Genomic DNA, 21,003 nt, shown 5'->3' on the forward strand with positions numbered 1-21,003 from the left:
GGGTAAGTAGTTACTACCATTTTTTTATTTCTTTGCTAATTAGAACCTCAAAATGCTCCCACACGTGTAGAAGTATTCCCCATAGCTGCTTAAAAGTGTCAGTAACTGCACAGAACCTGGCACACAGCAAAATCAGCCTCATCCTAACTCACATAAGTAGAATGTCTGTTTCCTAAAACTGTTCTTTTACAAACACTTATGTGTCTAAACAGAAAGACACACTGCAAGAACTGGGGCTTCCAGTGATTCTGCTGCTTAGAGCCCACGGTGAGACAAACCTGCATTTTATCTTTAATGGACCAAGTATGTAGCAGGTATGATAATCTCCTTGTTTTTTTTAAGTTTCAGCAATAAATCTCAGAACTTTTGAACAGACACTTACCAGATGGATCTGTTTTGTGTCGTTTACGTTCCTTCCTGACATACACTGGAGGCAGCTTTGCTTCTGGAATGGGGGTAGTATCATACATCAGGCACATAACAGAATCAATGTAGATATCATTGTCATCCTGAGGTGGAGTGGGAGGAGTCCAAAGCTGCACAGAACAAAATTTCCAATTACTGCAATAAAGATTCTCCACTCATCTTTCTGTTTCAGAAAGTAAAAAGCCTGTTTGGGCTGCCTGGTGTTACATGTACTTACTGGCATTATTTCAGTTTGTCCATCTGGACCTTCATAGACAAATTCCTGCACCACAAAGAGAGAATACAATTCAAATGACCCAACTGAACCATGAAGGAAAAGGTATGCTCAGAATGACTGTTAAGAAATACATTATTAAGAAAAACAAGACTAATGAGGAATTACTTTGTTGTATGCATCCTCCCGAGTGTAGGTCAGAAGTTCCTCTTCATCCTCCCAAAGCATTTTTTGCTCTTTTTCCTTTAACTCCTTCATATGCTGGACTTCCCACACCTTCTTTGCAGTTTTCAATTCCATCTAGATGAAAGTTAGACTCCTTATAAACTTTACATAGTAGCAGACTCTGGATTAAAAGGTAATTGATTTGTATTTTCATGGACAAACTCCCTGAACTTTGACATTTGCACACACAGAAATGTTATAGCAATTTCTTAACAGATACTTTTACAATCTTCTAGAAGAGAGTTTTTGGTCTGTGCTGAGGGTGCTCAAAAAAGCAAACTAAGTATTTCAGTTAACCAGTCAAGACAACCAAAACACATCTCCTTTAGCCAAATAAACAGGCTCATTGAAATTAATGAACTTTTTTCCCCTGCTACCAATGAAATACAACAAACATTTTCTGAGCTGTGCTGAAGAGTACCATTCCCATTTTAAAAAAAAGAAATTAAGTACTGATACCTGCTTAAACCAGGAGAACCCTAAAATAATAAGCTCTCTGTAAGCCATTCTGGTATTCATAAAGTAAAGCAATAGAAGATCACAGAAGTTCCTACAATATATTCCGTGTCACTGGAGAAACTCCCACTTCACATTGGAAATACAACCCTGCTTGTACATACTGTGACAGAAAAACAGGGAAAAGAAGTATTTTTTGGTTTACCTCATTCAACCGTGGCTCATTCTCATCAACTGAAACGTGGAAGAGCTCTAAATAATTCAAAGCATATTTCTCAATTGGAGTCAGCTAAGAGAATGTATTGAGAGGAAAAAAAAATTAGAACTCAGGATAATGAAATGGATAATAAAAGAAATATTAATCAAAGGAGAATATATCAAAGCTCTGCTTAAATCTAATCTCCCTCTCTGATGGCTTCACATTTAAGTCAGATTTCCCATCCATTTAATGGGAGTATTAGTCCCCTAGACATCAGAGTTCCTTCAAGGCCAGACTGCAGAGATTGAAGTATTTGAACTAGCATTACTTTTTAACCACATATTCATGGGAAGTACCTGATCCACAACAGCAACCAACTCCTGCAGCTGTGAGGGCTCTTCAATATATTTTGTCTCGCAGAGCTCCGAGATTAAAGGTTCAATGCTTGACTCAGATCCTCTTTCTTGTACACAATCATTTAAGTCCTCATCTTCTTGTTCAATACTGTTGAGAGCCTTTCAGAAAGACATATTTAAAAAATAATGAAGATTTCAAAAATAGTCTAAGAAACCCCATAAGGAATTCAGTGAAAGACAACACAAATTTCTGGAATAAGTGTCTGCTGAGGAAAGAGAAACAGTCCCCAGAAAGCATGCAGCTCAGCTGTGGGTTTTGAAAGTTTTGTTAGAAGGAAAATGACAAAATGCAAAATTACCATAAAAAGGTATTGATAGAATTTACCCAAATGAAAAAAGATAAGGCAGCTGTTTAAATATTAATGTTGCACAGCTGTGTTTTTAATGTATGTGTTAATAATTACCTCTATGAATGGTCTTGCAACTTTAGGTGAAATATTTTCTGCTGGAGATGGCTCTTGAGAAAGTACCACAAATTCTTCTGCTTTCACTCTAAATCCAGAATCCTCCATAGGAGAATGAACCTCAAATAATTCCTGAATCGTTTGCTAGGCAAGTAGAAGAAAAAAAGAAAGAGAAGTACATTCAGCTTTCAGGACCATTTTATTTTTTATTTTTTATTTAACTTTGAATTAGCTCAGGTTCAAGTGATCTTATAAGGATGGACTAAAGAAAAAATTAGACATCTGTCTAAATTTCTGAAAAGCTGTCCTTCCTCCTGTAGGACTACAGAGCAGAATGAAGTGTTAACAGTTCATTTATAGGAAAATCAGAAATACACACACTGTCTCATCCTGCACTACTATAATGGGAATGCCCAAAGGGTACCAGCTTCATCAGTACAGGCACTGCCTTCTGCACTTTCAGAGGAGCAAAGGAGAGCCCATCATTCTAAATACTTAAACATTATATTACACATTTTTAAAGTTGTTGAAATGTTCATCCTTACAAGCTCTGTTGAATTTTGCAATGGGGTGTAAGAAACCAGAATATATTAAGTCACATGGGTGGTACCTGTGGATCACTGTGGCAGTAACAGAACAAAAGCAGACAGACTGTTTAAGAGGCTGTGGCACTACAGTCAAGCAATCATGAAATCTCATCTGCTTTCCTATCAATTCTAGCCCAAAGAGATTTCTACTAAACTGTTACTAAACACTCCAGCACAGATGCTGGAATTTATTAAATACTGAAACAGTGTATTGAACATTAACTTACCTGTGTTAAAAAGGCCATTGAATAGTCATTTCCCTGAGCAGCTACTTCTCTGATCAAGTCCTTTGTGCCATTTTTCAAAAGCTTTTCTTCTACAGAATTACCACTGACAAGCCTAAAAAAACAATGGAAAAAAACCAAAAAAACCCAGAAATATAAGTAATTTCCAAGACAGCTTTTAGATACAAAAAGGAAATTGCCCTTAGGCAGTAACACTGAACTTTTCAAACATGGTGTTCTCTTGGTTTTGGGGGCTGTATTTTTAGTTGTGGTAAAGGCCCAGACAAAACACATACCACCTCCTCTACTTCAAAGCTTTCTTTTAACAGTGTAATTTAAAAAAAAAATAATAAAACCCACCTCACTTTAAAAATTCCATGTAAACTAACAGATAAAAAGCATGCAGGTTTGATTCACTAATTATGTTTGGTGTTAAAAAAGATGGTAGCCTGTTGTCTTTTTTATTGAGATGAGATGAAATTTTCAGTGCTCTTTCCACTTCATTGCAGCTCAGAGCAGCACTATCTGAATTAACCTTACACTGAGTCATGCTAAAGAGCAGTCACTGATCTGCAACCATTACCTGTATATATGGATATCTTTACACCTCCCAATTCTGTCACACCACTCCTGAGCTTTTGCATCCATCACTGGGTTTAGATCATTGTCATAGAATACAACAGTGTCTGCCTCAACAAGGTTGACTCCAGTGGAACGACTGTGAGAGGAAAGGATGGCACAGAAAATGCGCTTGTCTCTGTTGAAGATTTTCATCAGTTCCTAAAACAAATGGAATAAAAAGAAACAGATGGAATAAAAACAAGGAGTAAATGAAACACACACACACACACCAAAAGAAAATGCCATAACAAATTCACTGTAGCATAATAAAACCCAGACAAAAATAAGTGTTTCAAAGTGAATCAGAAACGATGTGTGTTTCCTTCCTCTGCTGTACAAAATCCTGAGCAGCACACACTGCTCTAGGACAAACTTACCTGTCGTTGTTCATGGTTAGCATATTCATCAATCCTCACAAAAGTAAGGAAATGGAAATTCAGGAATAATTCTAGGATGTCCAACATCAGAATCATCTGTGACAGAATCAGCACACGGCGCCCTTCAGATTTCAACTTTTGAAGCAAGATAGCAAGAGCTTCTAATTTTCCTGTATTTCAAACAAGAAAAAAAAACATGGTTTTATGCAGATATCCCATACTTGTGAAACAAAAATCACTGAAACAGCACTGAACATCCTTCTCTACCTGAGTCATACTGCACCAGCCGGAGGTCAGGGAACTGTAGCAGGTGAGGAGTTGTCATTCGTTGTAAATGATGCAAGTCTGGAGCTGCCTGCTGCTTAAGACTGTGCTTAAGAAGTTTCAGTCTGTGACTGTACAAAGGGGGGGGATTTGCTACATACAAACATGGGGGAGCAGCAACTGCAGCTGGCAATATGTAGAGCGCCCTGCAAAAAGCACCAAAACGTGGAAGTGTTAGTTTAAAATGTTACATACACAATTATCATCCACAGCAATAACTTTCAGCCTGTCAGCAATGTAGCTCTACACTATTACCTAGCCACTTCCCTAAAGTAACTTCGCAAGTGCTGCAAACATTCCAAGTGTTAATATTCTTATCTCACTGGATTTGTTTTGTTTTGCCTGCTTTGATAATAGCTTCTGTGAAGGTGTCTGAACTGTATTCAGTCACTGGAACTGAAAATACAAGAAACATCATACTGAACTTACTGAAAGCAATTAAATAAAAATTTCAGAACCAACTGCATTTCTTTTTTCAAGAAAACTGCAGCTATTGCTCTGCATGCAGTCCACTCAATGTCACCTTTAGCTAAACTAGCATCTGCCTGTATCTGTTTCTGTTGGTTGGCTCCAAGAGGTACCTACTCAGAAGTAAATCCAAAGCATAAGAATGCAAGCTGAAGCATGGTCAGCTGAATTTGGACTTGAAATTAGGAATGAGGCACTGAAAATTCTTATTATAAAGATCCTAAAAGAAACAGAGGTGACTGTTATTTTTATGTTTGTACTGCATCGTTTACTGCTACATAAATCAGTTTAAACCAAAACAGCTTGTGAACAGAAACAAGGTTTTAAAGCTTTTTTGGAAAGGAGTGTTTAAGAAATGGCTAAATGTGGTAAAGGCTTAAAAGGCAGAGTCACACATTACCTGTCAACAACATCCTTAAGAGATTCTTGCTGCTGAACCAAAGCCAGGATCATTTCTTGTAATGGGTTACTTGGGCCTCCGGAGGCACTTGAAGAAAGGCAACAGTTCACAAAGCCAGCCCACCTCCAGCTGTTGTCTTCACTGGAAGGCAGCTGAGAGGGTTTTCTTCCACCAGTCAAAGAGCAAACACTCAGCAAGTCTCTGCCATACATCGGGGCCCGGGAACAACGACGCTCATTGCCAGAAAATATTCTGTCCAGCCGCTCCTTCAGCAGACGGTTCTTTTCTTCATAAGTCTCCTTTCCCAAGAAAAGTTGGAAAAAAAAAGCCAAAACAAAAAACATTTACAGCTCAGTCACTGAGGAATTTGAGTTTCTTCAGAATGAAGATATCAGGATCAGAGTACTGTGTGTTTTATGGCACCAGCATCCTAGATATAGCAGCTACTTAAACCTATTAAAACAGGTGAACATTTCAGACAAAATTTTAAGATTATACCTAAATCCAATTTATATTAAAGAGTCAATTTTATCTTAGTTTAGCATCTCCTTGGTTTTTTAAAAATGTGTTTTCATAGTTTTACAAAATTAATCATTTATATTTGGGACATTTCAATTAATACACTAATATTATTAACTTGCAGAGTTGAACTTGATCTCTTTCTCTGCTTTAGTGGTTGCTTGGGTATGTTTTCTAAAAACTTAAGATTAAAAATTTTTAAGAACTGGCCCAATTGCCTTTGTGTTCAAAACACACAGAAAATCTTCAGATTGCTTTATTCATAGATTACTTATTTGTGATATATTACAGTTATAAGAACCTGCCTGCTACCACAGCACAAGAAATGTGCTAGCTGCTGTTATATACCAGTTTATTTTGAACTACGGGTTAGAGATGAAAATGCATTGCATCTGCAACCTGAAAAACTGACAGAAGTTGTTTGTTTTTACCTCCTCTGTAGTCATCAATATTTCTAATTGATTTCAGCTTTGTAAATTATAGTTTCCAGTTAGTACACAGATTTGTATCAATCCTGAAAAGATGTCTTCCCATAAGAAAATAAAGTACCTGAGATTGTCCATGTGCAGGTGCTGGTTTTAATGCTGCTCCCATCTCACCAGATGACAAATTTGTAACTGCAGTTCTACCTGGAATACAAACTGAGGATAAACTTTATGTTTATATCTTCATTTTTCTGGAAGATTGGTTTCACTTACTATTTTCAACAAGTAAGATTCAATATTTTCAATATGTTCACCTTCCCTCAAAGATGAACAGCAAAAATAACAATGTTTTCTTTTAGCAACTAGAAACGATACTTCAGTTGTTATTGCTTTTAACAGTTTTTTCATCATGAGAGAGGCAAGATGCCTGAGTTTTTGTAGAAATCTTACATCCATTTTCATTCTGAACTCTGGCCATATTAGGGTACCTGTAATGCAATCTGAGCTGGAGGATAAAAGATTTGAGCCACAGATCTTCTGAACTACAACAGAAATCCTTTACCTCTGAACTGAGAGGCTGTTGAAGCTTCCTCTCCCTTTATATGATGAGATGTTTATGCTTTAAAGTCAAAATATGAACTTCAAATGCTTATTAATGTATCAAAAAGGAGCAGTAAACAGTCTGATTTAGGAGAATGGTTTATATCCAGAGAAAACTGCAGCAGATGGCCATTTCCAGGAAACAAACTCCTAGCATTGCATTTATCATGATATAACAATCTGCTGTTTTGTTATAAATTCTCTGTTGGTTTTGGATCAACATCTTGACTGTGTTTTTAGTCAAAAAACAAATCACATTTGTACCAAAAACTAGAGGGAAAAGGAAAACAGCAAAGAAAAATAGATAAAAGCAAAATAAATGTGGAAAAACTGAGAAAATTGCTTGACATTCTCTGTCAGTATAAAAAGTAACCACCCTGATCTTTCTTTGGAAAAAGTAATGCAGTATTTTAAACTCACTTCTTCCCACAAAAATCAGACCTGACACAACTGGTAAAAGAATGCTATATATTTAGTACAGTTTACAGCTCTCCAAAATTTACACTAAAATATAATCTGAAACTTCATTACATGTCACACATAAATCAGAAGGATTTGTCTCATAATTCACCCACTTCTGGACTCATCTTTCAGAATTATGATTTATAGCAATTTGGAATTACATTCATACATGATTTTAGCCATGGATTTTAGCTTAGTAGAGACATTTGCTCTGGCAAAAAAACCAACCTTGCTGTGTCACTGCTGAGGAAGTTGGGACACCTGCTTGATGCTGGTTTCCTAAAGCATTAAGAGCGTTCTGAACATTTCCTGCTTGGGAAACTGTCTGCATGACAACTGGACCCTGAGGTCTCAAGTACTGCTGACCAGGTGCTGAAACAATCTGAAGAACACTTCCTGCAATTGAGGATTTTTTAAAAATTAGTCTGGATAGAGTGGAAAATAATAAATAGTGTTCTCTAGCAAAAGATCTCACTGTTACAAACTGATTATTACCATTGCAAACTATGTCTTATTTTCCCAGACAAGTTCATCACCCAAATCTGATTTAAAGTTCCATAAAAGCTAAGAGAAGGAAACCACTTAAGCCTTTATAGTTAAAAGAGGAGATCCATGTTGTTGGTATATCATTCTAAACCTACATATTTTATATGGAATTTGGAAGAAAACCAATCAACAAAAAAATCTGCACAAAGCCTTTACACTATTTTGTTGGCCACAGAGAATTAAGATACCCAGGTTCTCTTGAATTTGGCAACACATATACAATCAGCAAGGGAAATTTAAGGGCAAAAAGATATTGCTGCCTTCTGGTCAGGATAGATATTAGGTCAAAATTCAGTTGCACACCAATCTTTAAGTATTATTTCAACCATTTAAGATCCTCAGTTTTGTCTGTTTCTGCTCATCATGGAGTTTACATGAAATAATGCCTCACTTTACTTTAGCTGTATTGCCTACATAAGAAAATAAATTAAATAACAAAATCTTGCAATCTGATACAGAAAACGAAAGTAACTGTATCTTACATTTAATAGGCATTTATTTTTAAAACAGTTACCTTTTATACTTCTCACATAGAGCAGAACAGTGCAAGCAGTGGGGATGGAAAAAATCTCCCTAACATATAGCAACAAGGAATGTGATGCCCATATCAAAAAATGAGCATTCTAAATAAGGGAAACTCCCTGGTTTGAAGCAAGTACCTTGTAGCTGCAAGGGTTGCCCTGCAGTGAGCTGGCGAAGTTGACTGTGTGATAAAGTGAACTTGTTCCCTTGGAACTGCAGTGTTACAGGGGTCTCTGGCTGAGCAATTCTGCCTTGTGCTCCTGCTATAGAAGCCAGCTGGGCTATTTTTACTACCTCACCACCTGTTAAGGAGGGAAAAAGGCATTATAAAAAAGACAAACAAAGTGGGAGGCGGGTTGCTTAATATTCACAATTCTAGGTTTTGGTTAGTAAACTGGTGCGGAAGCGCCCTCCATGCATACTTAGTGCATCAAAAGTGTCATATAAAAGTTAAGCAGGTATTGCTTTCTATATTTGTTGGACAAACTGGAAAAAAGCTGATTGCTTAAAGGATAAGAACATCAACATTTTCGAATGTATCACTTTCGTTAGCAAAAAAGTTAAGAGCTACCTGAAAACTCATGTGACACTTTGTAACAGACGAGTATAGACATTGAAGTGATTTTCACTGCCTTTTCAAGAGCACAAACTAAGGTTTCAATGAGGAGACAAAAAAATTCACGTGGCACTGTAAGCACACACTTGAAATGGCCTAAAATTTGCTGATGAAACATGATCCATGTATTAAGCTATCTGCACTTAGACAAACCAAAAAGCTTTGAAGTGATAAGGACCAAGCTTTTTGTGATTTAAATGCAGAAACGTTAGAGGCATTTAAGCATTAACTTTTATGATATTCAGATAATACTGGCGTGAAAATTTAGCTTTTGTAAAGGCAGTGCATTACCCCAGAGATAAAATTAATACATCAGTGCTCAGTACTCTATACACATGCTAATAGGCAGTGCACATACAACCTTTAAGCAAAGCCTCATCGCTTTTCTCTGCCTAACAGCTGCGACGTTCCTCTCCGTGAGAGGCCTTTAGCAGATGGATTAGTGTTTAATACGAAAGGAATAATTAGGATAGAGCTAAAACATTTGGTCTGAAGGAAGTCTTGCCAGCAGAAGAAACATGCAGAAACAGGAGATTAAGTTGACACCACTAATGTATGTCCACAGCAATTCTATTGTTTCTTATCCAATTTTCGATTTTCCTTGGTCATAAGCAACGTACTGAGCAAGGCTAATCAGAAGAGTGAAAAAAAAACAACGATTCTGTACACATTTTAGGGTGCCTAGTAACTTAACCTCGTTGTAGTACAAAGGTGGGAGAAACCTTGAAAGGGGAGGCCACTTACTAGGCAACCGTGCCTGGGCCTGAGAGGTCAGTACCAGCCTCTGAGGCAGCACACTCTGTTGGATGGTGTGCGAGGGGGCCTGCGGCGGGGCCTGGCCCCGCGGTTTCACAGGGTTGGCTGTGCTAGTTGCTGTGGTGAAGGTCGCTGCGGGCTGGTGTCTTGGAGCACTGGTGGAGGAAGCCTGAGTTGTCTGAAACTGTGCTGCTGCAGCTGCAATCAATAAGGGTTGTTTGTGCAAGCTGTTAGAGGTTTTAGCTCCACTCTTTTAAACAACCTGCATTAAAAAGAAACCTTCCAACAGGATATTAAAATGGCTACAGGAATGGCTCGTCCTTACAGACTGGGATTGCTATCCACACCTTTTACTCCATCCTCTTTTTACAACATTAAGTATTTGGAAAGCATTGTCTAAAGGTTAAATAAATACACAAAAGCACTGTAATTTCCCATATCTGACAAGACATTACACATGATCAGAGTTTAAATACCAACTGTGCCATATTTACTCCATATGCTAAAAGGTTACACAAAGCTTAGTTTTGCAATATACGGGCAGATCAGTGCTGCAGAAACTAGTGGGGAAATTTACTGGCAATTAGTCTGTTGGTATTTTTAAGCCATTAGTATTCTAGATCATTGAGCTAGAGGGAAAAGGAGTTCTATTAACACACTAACTTGTATCATCTGTGCAGAGGTTCCTGGTAACCAACCTAGCACCAATTCTCATACCTTGATTTGAAGACACTGTAGCTATGGGGGATCTTCCTCGTACTTGTCCCTGTTGAGTGACTGTTGCAGTGGTCACTGTACGTTGTACTTGGGTGCTTGGGAAAACTACAGTCCTGCCCTCAGGTTTCTGACCATACTGAACAGGCTGAAACAACCTGAAAAGAATACGGAAAGTCAAAATCTATAGGAAGATCACAGTTTGGCCTTCAGAAATAAACTTGGTCGTTCAAGGAAAGCACAAACTGATCACATCAGAATCTAATCTCTTCCGTGCAGATGGCTGAAGCTGTCAAGACTCATCACTCCTGCAAATTTCACATATGGATGTTCTATAAAGTCATATAGCTAAGTACAAGGAAGTGGAAAACTTTCACTGCCATGCATCCAATTTAATGCAGGATGCATTAAAATTACAGCAAACAGCTTAAACAGTTTAGATCAATGTCTGGAAAAAGAATGGGACTCTTGTATCATTTCCAGAGAGACATCAAGATGCTGGCAGGTCATCAGGCAGCTCCTTTGCATCAGAAAAACAGTTCCACATTCCTCAGAGATCAATATTTTCCTAGTAGAGAAATACTCTTAAAAATTTACTTTTACAGAACTTCATATGCCTCTTATAACACTGCCAATACAGCTAACCCTGTGTTCTAAACCAGCTCAGTCTTAAAGAATTATTTCCACACCAATTTTGCAAAACAATGCTCCTTCACCATAAAAAGTACCTAAGAATAAAATTAATCTGCTGGTGAAGTAAAAATTATGGGAAATTCATTAACAAATTTCAAATGGAACTGTATGCTTCAAATATTATTAAAATAAAATCCCAGGGGTTAACAAGAATGCAACAGAGAAACAAAATGCAAAGTGAGATTTTTAGAGGATTATATTGCTAGAGAAGCAGACAGAACTCTGTAAATACAGCAACAAAGACTACATTTTCCTCCTGCAATCCTAGCTTGAAAACAGGGAGGTTGTACACACCTGCTTGGTTTGAGCTTCACTGGGTTGGGCCTAGCTGGTGGTGGAGGGGAGCTGTAGATTTCTTCAATTAACTTCCTAGTGACCTTTTGTCTTGGCAACACCTGTGCTTCATAATGAGTCATTTTGTTTTCCAGTCCAATGAGATCAAAAAGAGACAGGTCTGATTCCTAGGAACATGGTAAAATAAAGTTTATTTTATGTGACAAATGAAACAGTTAAGTCCTCTCTGTGTTACATGCTGAATTCACTTTCTGTTTTACTTTTTAACTTAAAATGAATGCTGTTTTAATTTTTAAAAGTAAACTATTAATTATTAGCAAAAACTATATAGAAATCTTGGAAATATATCTTAGGCTGACAGCACCATTTTAACCATCAGCATTGGTAGCAAAATAATTTAAGTCACTTGCCAATTATGGAAACAAAAGCAAGTCACATTTACCAATATTCCATAATTTCCAAAGAATTAATAGGGACCTTAGGTGTTCACTACTGAGCTCAAATGCTAAAAGGCATTGTAGGAGTACAAAAACATGAGAGACCAACCAAAAAGATACTCATCTGCTCCATTACTCATACTTCTAATGCTGTTAGAAGTTGTTAGACTGTTCTGTGTCAGAATATTCCTGCAAACATGAGCATGATAAAAGCAAAGCTTCTCTTTGAGCAGGTTCATGAAAAATTACCAATTACAAATACTTGAAAAACACAAACTACTATTACAATAAACAGGTGGAGCAAGTATACACTTGGCAGGCATGCTTATGAACTACTGAATTCGGGTAAACTTATGATGTATAAGAAAACAGATTAAATACTGAATTTCTAAAAGGCCAATAAGAGAGAAAAAACCAAAAAAGTCTTCACTTTTCTACTCACCTTCCAAATATCCCTCTCTAGGGCACTCAGCACCAGAGATGCAGTTCTGTACTCCAGTGTTTCTGAAACGTAGGAGGTGCTGGAAAGCCTGGGATTTATCAGATCAGGGTGATTGCAAATCCTTTGCAGCTGCATCAGGACGTGCAGGACACTGATGAAGTGACCACTTTTGAGAGCTTCCTGGGTTCTACCAAACAATTTAAAGAGAAATACATTAAGTGTAGCTTTTATGGAGATGTTCCTTAAATCTGCAAGGTGAAAATGTGCAATGTGGCATGTTATGCAAAAGTCTTTAAAAAAACTTAAGATTTTACCTAGGTCTTCCTAGTACATTTTAAGTAGCACTGTACCCAGTGTAAATCTGGAAAAATGAAACATAAGGACCAGTGCTGTCTTGCAGTCAACCTCACATGCTCCCTGTCCTCCACCTGCTTTAGTTCTGTTTCATCCCTGAACCTTTCAATAACCCGTTGATATCACAGATATCTTGTACCTTCCCTGGCCCTGCTTCTCACACCACACTTTAAAAAAGGAAGAACCACTCATTACAAACAAATCTTTAAAAAAAATAGCAAGGCTGCTTTAGCTTTTAGGTTCCACAGGTAATGTATGTTTTCCATTAACCATTACTTGCCTGCAATTTTAGTTTACAATGTAATCACATCCTATTCACTCATCATAATGGAGATAGCAGAATAAAACTAAAACACTTTCAACAATCGTGTATCATCTTGCTTAAGCACAAAAAAACCCAGTTTTTTATTTCCTGTTTCAACTCCTTACCCTGGTTGTAAAATAACATCTTCATACATAGCTTTTTGTCGATTGGAAAGACGACACTTCAGCACATGTTCATATTTCTTTGTGAGTTGCTTCTCAACATCTCTCTTTGATCTCCGCAAAATAAACGGCTGAATCATCTGAAACATTTCATAATTGAGGGTTAAAAAAAGAAAAAAATCCCAATTCAAAGACAGTTTTACAACAGGAAGTTAAACCGACTCGCTACTTAACACATTGGATGTGCTAAAATTCACATGCCACGTGTAAACATGTTTTTATGCAGATGGTTGTATAGGCAGTAATGTGCTCCAAAATCTAAGCCTTCCATTATTTTTTATAATAAATCTCCACTCTATTTTGGTAGCAGAAACCCCTACTTTCAGCAGGACTTTCTGTCTGAACTGAACAAAATGTTAAAAAGCTGAACCACATTTTTTCAATTCTTTTTTTTTCCCCAACAACTTAACAACTCCAGTACGACAGATGAGAAAAAAATTACAACGTACTCTGTGTAACCTGATGACCAGTTTATGACAATAATCCTGGTTCTCCTCATTAGCTGCTTTTACTGGAAAATCTAGATAAGGTCTGGAAATTCCCGGAATCAGAAAATGTACCATGGTCCACAACTCCATCAATGTGTTATGCAAAGGAGTGTCTATCAGAAGCAAACGATGCTGGCTGTGAATAACAAAAGATTTTTAAGCAATATAGCATTTAACTAGATTCATTATGAGAAAGACACCAATAATCAGACACTGTTTCCTGTAGCTTTAGCTTTGTCAGATACATAAAAGTTAAGTAATGCTAATAAAATTAAACCTAGAATAAATTATTTTTTTCATCTTCAGTATATCACCAAACTAGCTTCCTCACTGCAGAGTATCAGAGCACAGAAGGGGATCTGTTTGGGAGCACAAAGTATCAGCAAAGAATAATTACAGTGCTATGAAAGGCAACAAAAAGATCCTGAGCATGTCTCCAAATCCTGATTGTTTTAACTACAGACACCTCTGTATGTAGTTGCACAGGAACCTGGCCAAACCACAGAGGATTTTTCACTAGTTTTCTGTTAAGAAGAGAACTGTATGAGATGAAAAGAGAAAAATCTCACTGCTAGCAGGAAATTAATTCTCAGCTTCATACCTGCGGAGACTGAAAAGTGCCTCCCAGTGTTTCTCAGTCATGTTTTTTATTTGTTGCATCTCATCTACTATTAAATATTTCCATCGCATTTTCATAAATGCTGTGTGGCCTTTGAACAGCTGTTTGTAGGAAGTGATACACACATTGAAGCTGTTGGGTTCTGTCCATTCCTACAGAAAAGGAAAGAGAGGATGAGACAGAAAAGTTAAGGCAGAACTCTCAAGTAACTTAAACTAGCTATTTCTTCACTAAGAACAGGAAGATACTATGACCCAAGGCATTCTGTAAGGCAGTCCTGGTCTTTGAATTATAGTCAGTTCAGAAAGCAGGTTAAGTATTGCACAAATTGTTCAATACTAAGGAGTTCCAAAAATGCCTTTGAAAATCTAGAAACATGAGGTGTGAATCTCTGTGTAAACCAACTTGTAGTGTTAAAACCTTCTCATAACCCATCAGGATGTAAAGAAGATACAGATAAATGCAGGCTAATGGTCTTGTAATCTAAAATGCTAAATACAAACTTGCAAAATACAGTACCTGTCTTTTTGCCCTAAGTTCCCTTTGGCTGCCAAAGTAGAGAAGTATTTTCAACCCTGGGCACCAACGTTTCAATTCCAGCTCCCATTTCAGTATGTTACAGCTCCTTACAACAACAAGGTGAGGGCCCCAGTTACCTGCAGAGGGGGGAACACAGCAGTCAGCAGAAGAAAGAGATCCTTGAGAGTTCATCTGGTTTATATTATCCCCTGATTTCTTAAGTACAGCTTTAAGTGAGATCAACACAATAACAAAGGTATTTTAACTATGGATCTGTTCTTTATTATTTTCAGACTTGAAGTACCTCTTGTGCACCTGGTATCTATTTTTCCCTAAAGTACATCAACTGCTTGAATAAGATATTACCTCCATAACAAAGTTTGCTTTCTTATATTCTTAAACCATCTTCAATTGTAGCAAGACGAATCTTTCTTCAGGGATCGTTGCCTCAAGGTCTAACTCGGTGTCGTGATATAGACTCGTGAGCTGTGCTCTAAGTCTATTGCCCACAAAGTGGAACTAGAAAGATTGGTCTGCCGCTCAATGAGCTACCAGCACACTCTCTTGACTAGCTCAGAAGTGAGCTAGTCAGTGGGTGTGAGCCTCACCTTTTATTGGCCCCCTGGTCTTGCACATGCTCAATAGGGGGCCTGCCCTAATTGGGCACAGGTGGATTTGATACCGGCTCACACCCACTTCTCGGTAATCAGAGGCATCTGATTGCTTTGTTCCACTACACTCAATACAACACACTACTCGTAATATCTCAGAAGATACACAAGACACACTTGTGCAATTTTGTGTACTTACTCCTTGAATTTAACTAACTCTGGATATCTAGCCATTAAGCCATTTGTAGGTCTTTTTTATACTAATAAGCTAAGCTTAAAAGAATTTTGTCACCTAGAAGGTAACAGTAGATTATAATTAAACAGCATACTTGATAGGAAGGCACCCCATATCACATAATCTAAGGAAGTTTTTCTGACATAATCTTACTGGGTGCAGACTGAGGTCTGATACAGTCCAGCAGAAAAAAATGTGATCCTATCCTACAATTCACAAAGATCATGCTGGCCCAGTACCTATCTAAAATTGTTAGGCAAATGAACTTACCTTCGTTACAAGCCAAATGGGCAAAAAAGGCAATAATTTGAACTGTTTTTCCAAGCCCAGCCTCATCTGCCAGAATGCCATTGAGATTCTTCCTGTACAGCTTTGCTAGCCAATCCAGCCCAATCTTTTGATATTCTCTGAGAGGCCCAAACAGCAGTGATGGAGTATTGAATTTCACCTGCAATGTGAATAATTGGATATTTTTTTTCCTGAGGTAAATTCACGAGCATATCATAAAGCATAACCATTCTCTAGTTCAATAACTGGAAAATATTTATTGTCATCTGTTGCTAAAAGCTGTGAAATCCTGAAAAAAAAGCCTTCATTATGTAAAAATAAGCACACACAGGAGCAGAAAACAGGGAGTCTTACCGTTGTGGTTATCCTAGAGCTGCCTTTGGGTAACAGCATTTCTGCTGCAGCAGCAACTTCTGCTATGTCTCTCATATGCTTCTTTGGAGGACTTGATCTGTCTATAGCCTTGTACTGGTCAATGCTAAGAAGGGAGTCTATGAGGACAACTTCTTTCTGAGAGCTTTCCCTATCAGGGATATGGTCTTCCATTTCTGTGAGAGAGAAAAAATACATTGGCATTTAAAGTAAACATAAGTGAACAAGCTGAGATGGCTACAATTCAGACAGGGGTCTAAAAGGAGACAGCTGACTTTTAAAGACAATTCTATGATTTTCAGGCTACTCAAGTTAAAATGAAAATAGCCTAAGCCCAGGATCACACACAGGTTCTGGACATTTGGACTACCCAAACAACAATTAGCTTTTCACCACTTCTAGGAAGGTCCTTTCATACTGCCTAAATTCTATCTCCAAACATATATTCTGTCATCACTTTAGTACATAACAGATGGCAACAGTGCAGTAATAGCTAGATATGTAGTGTGCTGTTTAATTCAGTATGAGAGGATCTTCTATGGCTTGCTGTTGTTCCTGAGAATCTCACATATCTTGACTTTAAGACAGATACACACTACTCTCTTTTTATAATCTGAGAAATGAAGAAAAAAAGTTAAGAAATTCTTCACAGACCATATTCAGAAATACTTAGTAATAACAAGAATTGTCCTGGTTTGGGCCAGGATAAAGGTGGTTTTCTGTTTCTGTACTTTTGCTTTTAGCTAAGTCTCTTGTAAGTAGTTGCACTGCTGAAATTAACAGCAAGTTTCTCAGACAGTGTGTGCTTCTAGGATTGATAACACTTGATGTTTATAGTTACTGCTAGAGACTGGTATGCAGAGCCAAGGACACTGCTCAGCTCTGAGGAAAACATTTTACCCTCCAGAAGGAGTAAAGAGGTCCCACCTGAGCCCTCCTTTGGGGAGGAACAGACAAGATAGATGCCAGAATTGACCAAACAGAGTATTCCATCCCATATACGTCACACTCAGTATAAATTTGAGGCATCACGAGGGCCGAGCCAGATCTTTTCCTGATTTCCTGCTTCCCTTCCTTCACCCGGCATCCTGGAAGGATCCCGTCCATTCGTCTGCCTGTGCTCCTGATCCGTGCCAGCCCATATCTGTGTGTTCCTGCCTCTGGTTCCCGACTGCTGCCGACTCCAGGAGTCCAGCCTGGACTTTCCCAGGGCTGCCCTGCAGCCTCGGTGGTGACGTGAGAGTTATTGGGGGAGAGGGGGGAGGAATGTGGTTTCCATTTTCCTGTATATTTGTATATATTTAGTAATTTTACCTATTTATCATTACTGTTTCATTAAAGTTGTGTAGTTTAGTTTCCAACCCATCAGTCTCTCTCCCTTATTCTCTCTCTTTTCTCTATCAAGGAGAGAGAGATTAATAGAGAGCGTCTGTTATTCGGTTTAATCGCCGGGCCAGTGTTAAACCGTGACAAGAATAAATCTAGTTTTCCTGATGTTCATTCCAAATGCTTTGCAGGAAAAGCACTGCACTTTCCATTCATTCTCGTATATAACACTCTTCTTCACTTAGAGAGTAAAAAACATTTAAAATGTGATTCATTCACTATTTGTTTTCCCCCAGTATAAAATGTCTTTTAACCTCAAGAGCCAATTAACTTATTCTATCTTGTAATTCAGCATACATTCTCCTAAATAAAAAATACTTTACCTTCCTCACTGCTATCCTCTTCACTGTCAGGCTTTGGTTGGGGCCAGTGAAAATTTTCTGCAAAGGCACCTTCATACATCTTAAGTAAATCTTCCAGAGGCAATTCAGCTGAAGATCATTAAAAGGATGTATTTTTTAAAATATCAAAACTTGCAACAATCAATACCATTGTTTTTAATCTCATTACATTCTTCACAGTTGTATAAAGGACAGTTCTTTGAGCAGAAGTTAATTGAAGAGGTAACAACTAGATGGATGACAGCACTATTTATTTAATTTAACTAACTCTCTTAGTATAGAGAACACTTGGACTTCCACCAAGCAGTCTGCTCACCCTGCTTGCATTTTACTACATTACAAACCCACCATAAAGATTGTAGACAACTAGCTGATGAGGTAGGGGCATCAAATTCAGCCAGGTTGTTGAAAGACAATTCAGCACTTCAAAGTTTCCAAACCTGTACCTCAACCCACTAAACAGTATCCCCATGATCCTGTGTCTGAACTCTTGAAGCAGGAATGTGCATGCCAGTGGTAGCCAATCAGTCAGGAAACATCCTCATTAGGAACTTGGCTGACAAGTCAGGAGTTACAATCCCTCCAACTGGCCAGCTGGCTGCAGCCATTAAGCTGCCAAACAGACCAAACAAACGGATCTGGAAACTACATATTAATTGTAGGCAAGCTTAGCTTAATGGGAAGCCTGCCTCTAAAAATCATCCAGGTTTTAACCATGAGAAGTGAATTGATTCCTATGGGATGCATACATCAAGCTCAGCAGAGCATTTATTGTTATGTTGCTAATGAAACAGAGCTACATGCTGAATGCCTACCTTCTTTGGCTAGGTTAGACAATTCAGTTTGATGGTTTATGTTTCCTTCTTTAGCTTCTTGTTCTTCAATTGTTTCTTCTTCATCTTCAACTAAAATTAAAATAAATGCTAACCTTGGCATTCAAATTCCACAATATTTCAGGAAGTTTGTTATTATAAGCCTCTGAAGTGTATCAGCATAGAATATTATAAGATAGCAGGTTTCAGAAAGAATGAGACATGTATGGGAAGCAAGAAAATCTGAGAGCAACTACACATAGAACTTAAAGATAAATGAAAAGGAGAGAAGCATTTCTCCCTCAGGATAAGAGGTCATGAATTCTTAAGTGCTGGTTGACAATGGTCACCAGAAACAGATTATTCTGTAGCTTTAAACTGGGGGTTTTCTTTGTCAGAACCATGACACAGATATCATTACATTAAGAGAACTAAAGTAGATGGGTTATTCAGACTGAAATCCTCAAAAGAAGTTTAAAACCACTAAGTAAGTTTTGAGAAACAAAGGAGTAAGGACAGAAAATTAAAATCCATGAACAGTGATGGCAGTTTGTTTTCACTAAAATTTTTTATTTTCAAATTTTCACTGAAGCTCTTTTAAGGACAATTTACTATTGACTGTTATTCAGGATTTTAAAATACAAATTATGTGCTATGCTATAGAGGCACAACTTTGAAAAGTGACTTACTTTCCTCATCAGTCAAAGATGTGCTTGCCTTTCTTTTCCTTCCAGATGATGAACACTAGCATTAAATAATTAAAATATGCAAAATAATAGAAAATTAAGTTAGGGAGGGTTTTTTGTTTGCTTTTTTTTTTTTTTAAAGAAACAAGCAAGTGCCTTGCAACCACAACAGCAATCACTTAAGATCTATTAGCATTTTTCTGATCACACAAAAACAGATACTCTGCTTCTGTATTGTAGGTAGGGTGTAATCAGTCACTTCAAGTGTCTGTGGTTCTAATTACTCAGGTCCAGCTGTACCACTGAGCCATCATACACTCTTTTTGGTAAAAATAATACTGAAGCAAAAAACATTTTCCCTGGTTGGAGTCAAGGACTAAATTTTCACTAGTCAATAAAACAGGGAATCTGGCACTGGCTTTCCAGCATCCTCTGCAGCATGGCTTAGTGCAATTTACCACTCACAGACAGTGCTTGGCTGTAACACATGCTAAAGCTTGTTCCCAACAGGAAATTCAGGGGGAGGCATTCTGCTTGGTGAAAGGGGAGCACTTCAGCAAGTGGGCATCAGCTGTGCCACACCAGATGGCTCAGGACCTCAGAACAATCCCTCACCCATTTTTTTTTTTCAATTGCACACATGTAGCCAAGGAGTCCTAGCACACATTTCATCTAGAGCAAAAATTTAAGTTCAGATTGATCCACTCTGCAACATGTAAGTGTGTAATGTAACATGTAACAGTCTGGCAATTAATTTGTACTTTTTTTGGTTTTGGTCTTGCAATCTTAAGAGTGACTGATTTAAAACCACTTAGTAAGCAAGAATTCTTCCTTTAAAAGACATGTATCAACTAGATTCCACTTCCCTGTTAAAAGTTGTGGTTCAGAACCAGAAAAACCTGTACTTATGCTTATGATAATACATTTTATTACCAGTAAATACACAGAAATCTGCTTATCATCCCCATGTATTCAAGGAAAACAGATTTCATTTAGAGGAAAACAGGTAGTCACATTTCATCTAATTTGATGATACTTTTAAGAAACATGAAGACTTACCATTTCACTTTCTTTGTCCAAGAAAAGGTGTTCTGCAGATTTTGCATCCTTACCTGGAAAATTACATACTTGATGTATGCATTAGTCACTTAGCAATTTTTTGTTTCTTATGTGAACTTTTAAATGCACTCAGAGTAAACCATTAGAAATATTAACAAAACCTAGCACAGAAATATAAAGCCACCCCCTGACTCATAGTCATGCCCCAAATTATCTAAAACAATAGCTTGCTTACAACATGGAATAAATTACCTCTCCTTGAAATTCTCTTTAAATTCAAAGCTTTTCTCCTTTTCTCTTGAAATTCAATTTGCAGTTTTATTTCAACAACCTGAAATGTAAATCAAGTCTAATAAAGCACCTAAATTTTATAAGCAAAT

General features: G+C 37.6%; 1 protein-coding gene across 1 annotated transcript in view; it reads right to left on the reverse strand.

The window, feature by feature from the left end:
- The window catches only part of EP400 (E1A binding protein p400), a 48,452-nt gene that overhangs the window by 13,771 nt on the left and 13,678 nt on the right, over window positions 1–21,003 (reverse strand). The window contains exons 10-38 of the mRNA XM_030460299.1: window positions 20,876–20,954; window positions 20,624–20,676; window positions 19,568–19,622; window positions 18,882–18,971; window positions 18,049–18,156; window positions 16,322–16,515; window positions 15,950–16,127; window positions 14,834–14,970; window positions 14,297–14,466; window positions 13,657–13,831; window positions 13,151–13,287; window positions 12,368–12,554; window positions 11,489–11,655; window positions 10,505–10,659; window positions 9,776–9,985; window positions 8,553–8,717; window positions 7,576–7,743; window positions 6,410–6,489; window positions 5,342–5,640; window positions 4,417–4,619; window positions 4,150–4,319; window positions 3,735–3,931; window positions 3,155–3,266; window positions 2,341–2,484; window positions 1,877–2,035; window positions 1,527–1,610; window positions 809–940; window positions 644–688; window positions 383–536 (exon numbers count right to left, since the gene is read on the reverse strand). Coding sequence (XP_030316159.1) covers window positions 383–536; window positions 644–688; window positions 809–940; window positions 1,527–1,610; window positions 1,877–2,035; window positions 2,341–2,484; window positions 3,155–3,266; window positions 3,735–3,931; window positions 4,150–4,319; window positions 4,417–4,619; window positions 5,342–5,640; window positions 6,410–6,489; window positions 7,576–7,743; window positions 8,553–8,717; window positions 9,776–9,985; window positions 10,505–10,659; window positions 11,489–11,655; window positions 12,368–12,554; window positions 13,151–13,287; window positions 13,657–13,831; window positions 14,297–14,466; window positions 14,834–14,970; window positions 15,950–16,127; window positions 16,322–16,515; window positions 18,049–18,156; window positions 18,882–18,971; window positions 19,568–19,622; window positions 20,624–20,676; window positions 20,876–20,954 — 4,207 coding nt within the window. The remainder of the gene's footprint in view (window positions 1–382; window positions 537–643; window positions 689–808; window positions 941–1,526; window positions 1,611–1,876; window positions 2,036–2,340; window positions 2,485–3,154; window positions 3,267–3,734; window positions 3,932–4,149; window positions 4,320–4,416; window positions 4,620–5,341; window positions 5,641–6,409; window positions 6,490–7,575; window positions 7,744–8,552; window positions 8,718–9,775; window positions 9,986–10,504; window positions 10,660–11,488; window positions 11,656–12,367; window positions 12,555–13,150; window positions 13,288–13,656; window positions 13,832–14,296; window positions 14,467–14,833; window positions 14,971–15,949; window positions 16,128–16,321; window positions 16,516–18,048; window positions 18,157–18,881; window positions 18,972–19,567; window positions 19,623–20,623; window positions 20,677–20,875; window positions 20,955–21,003) is intronic.

Source organism: Calypte anna, chromosome 15 (assembly GCF_003957555.1).
Source record: "Calypte anna isolate BGI_N300 chromosome 15, bCalAnn1_v1.p, whole genome shotgun sequence".
NCBI lineage: Eukaryota > Metazoa > Chordata > Aves > Apodiformes > Trochilidae > Calypte > Calypte anna.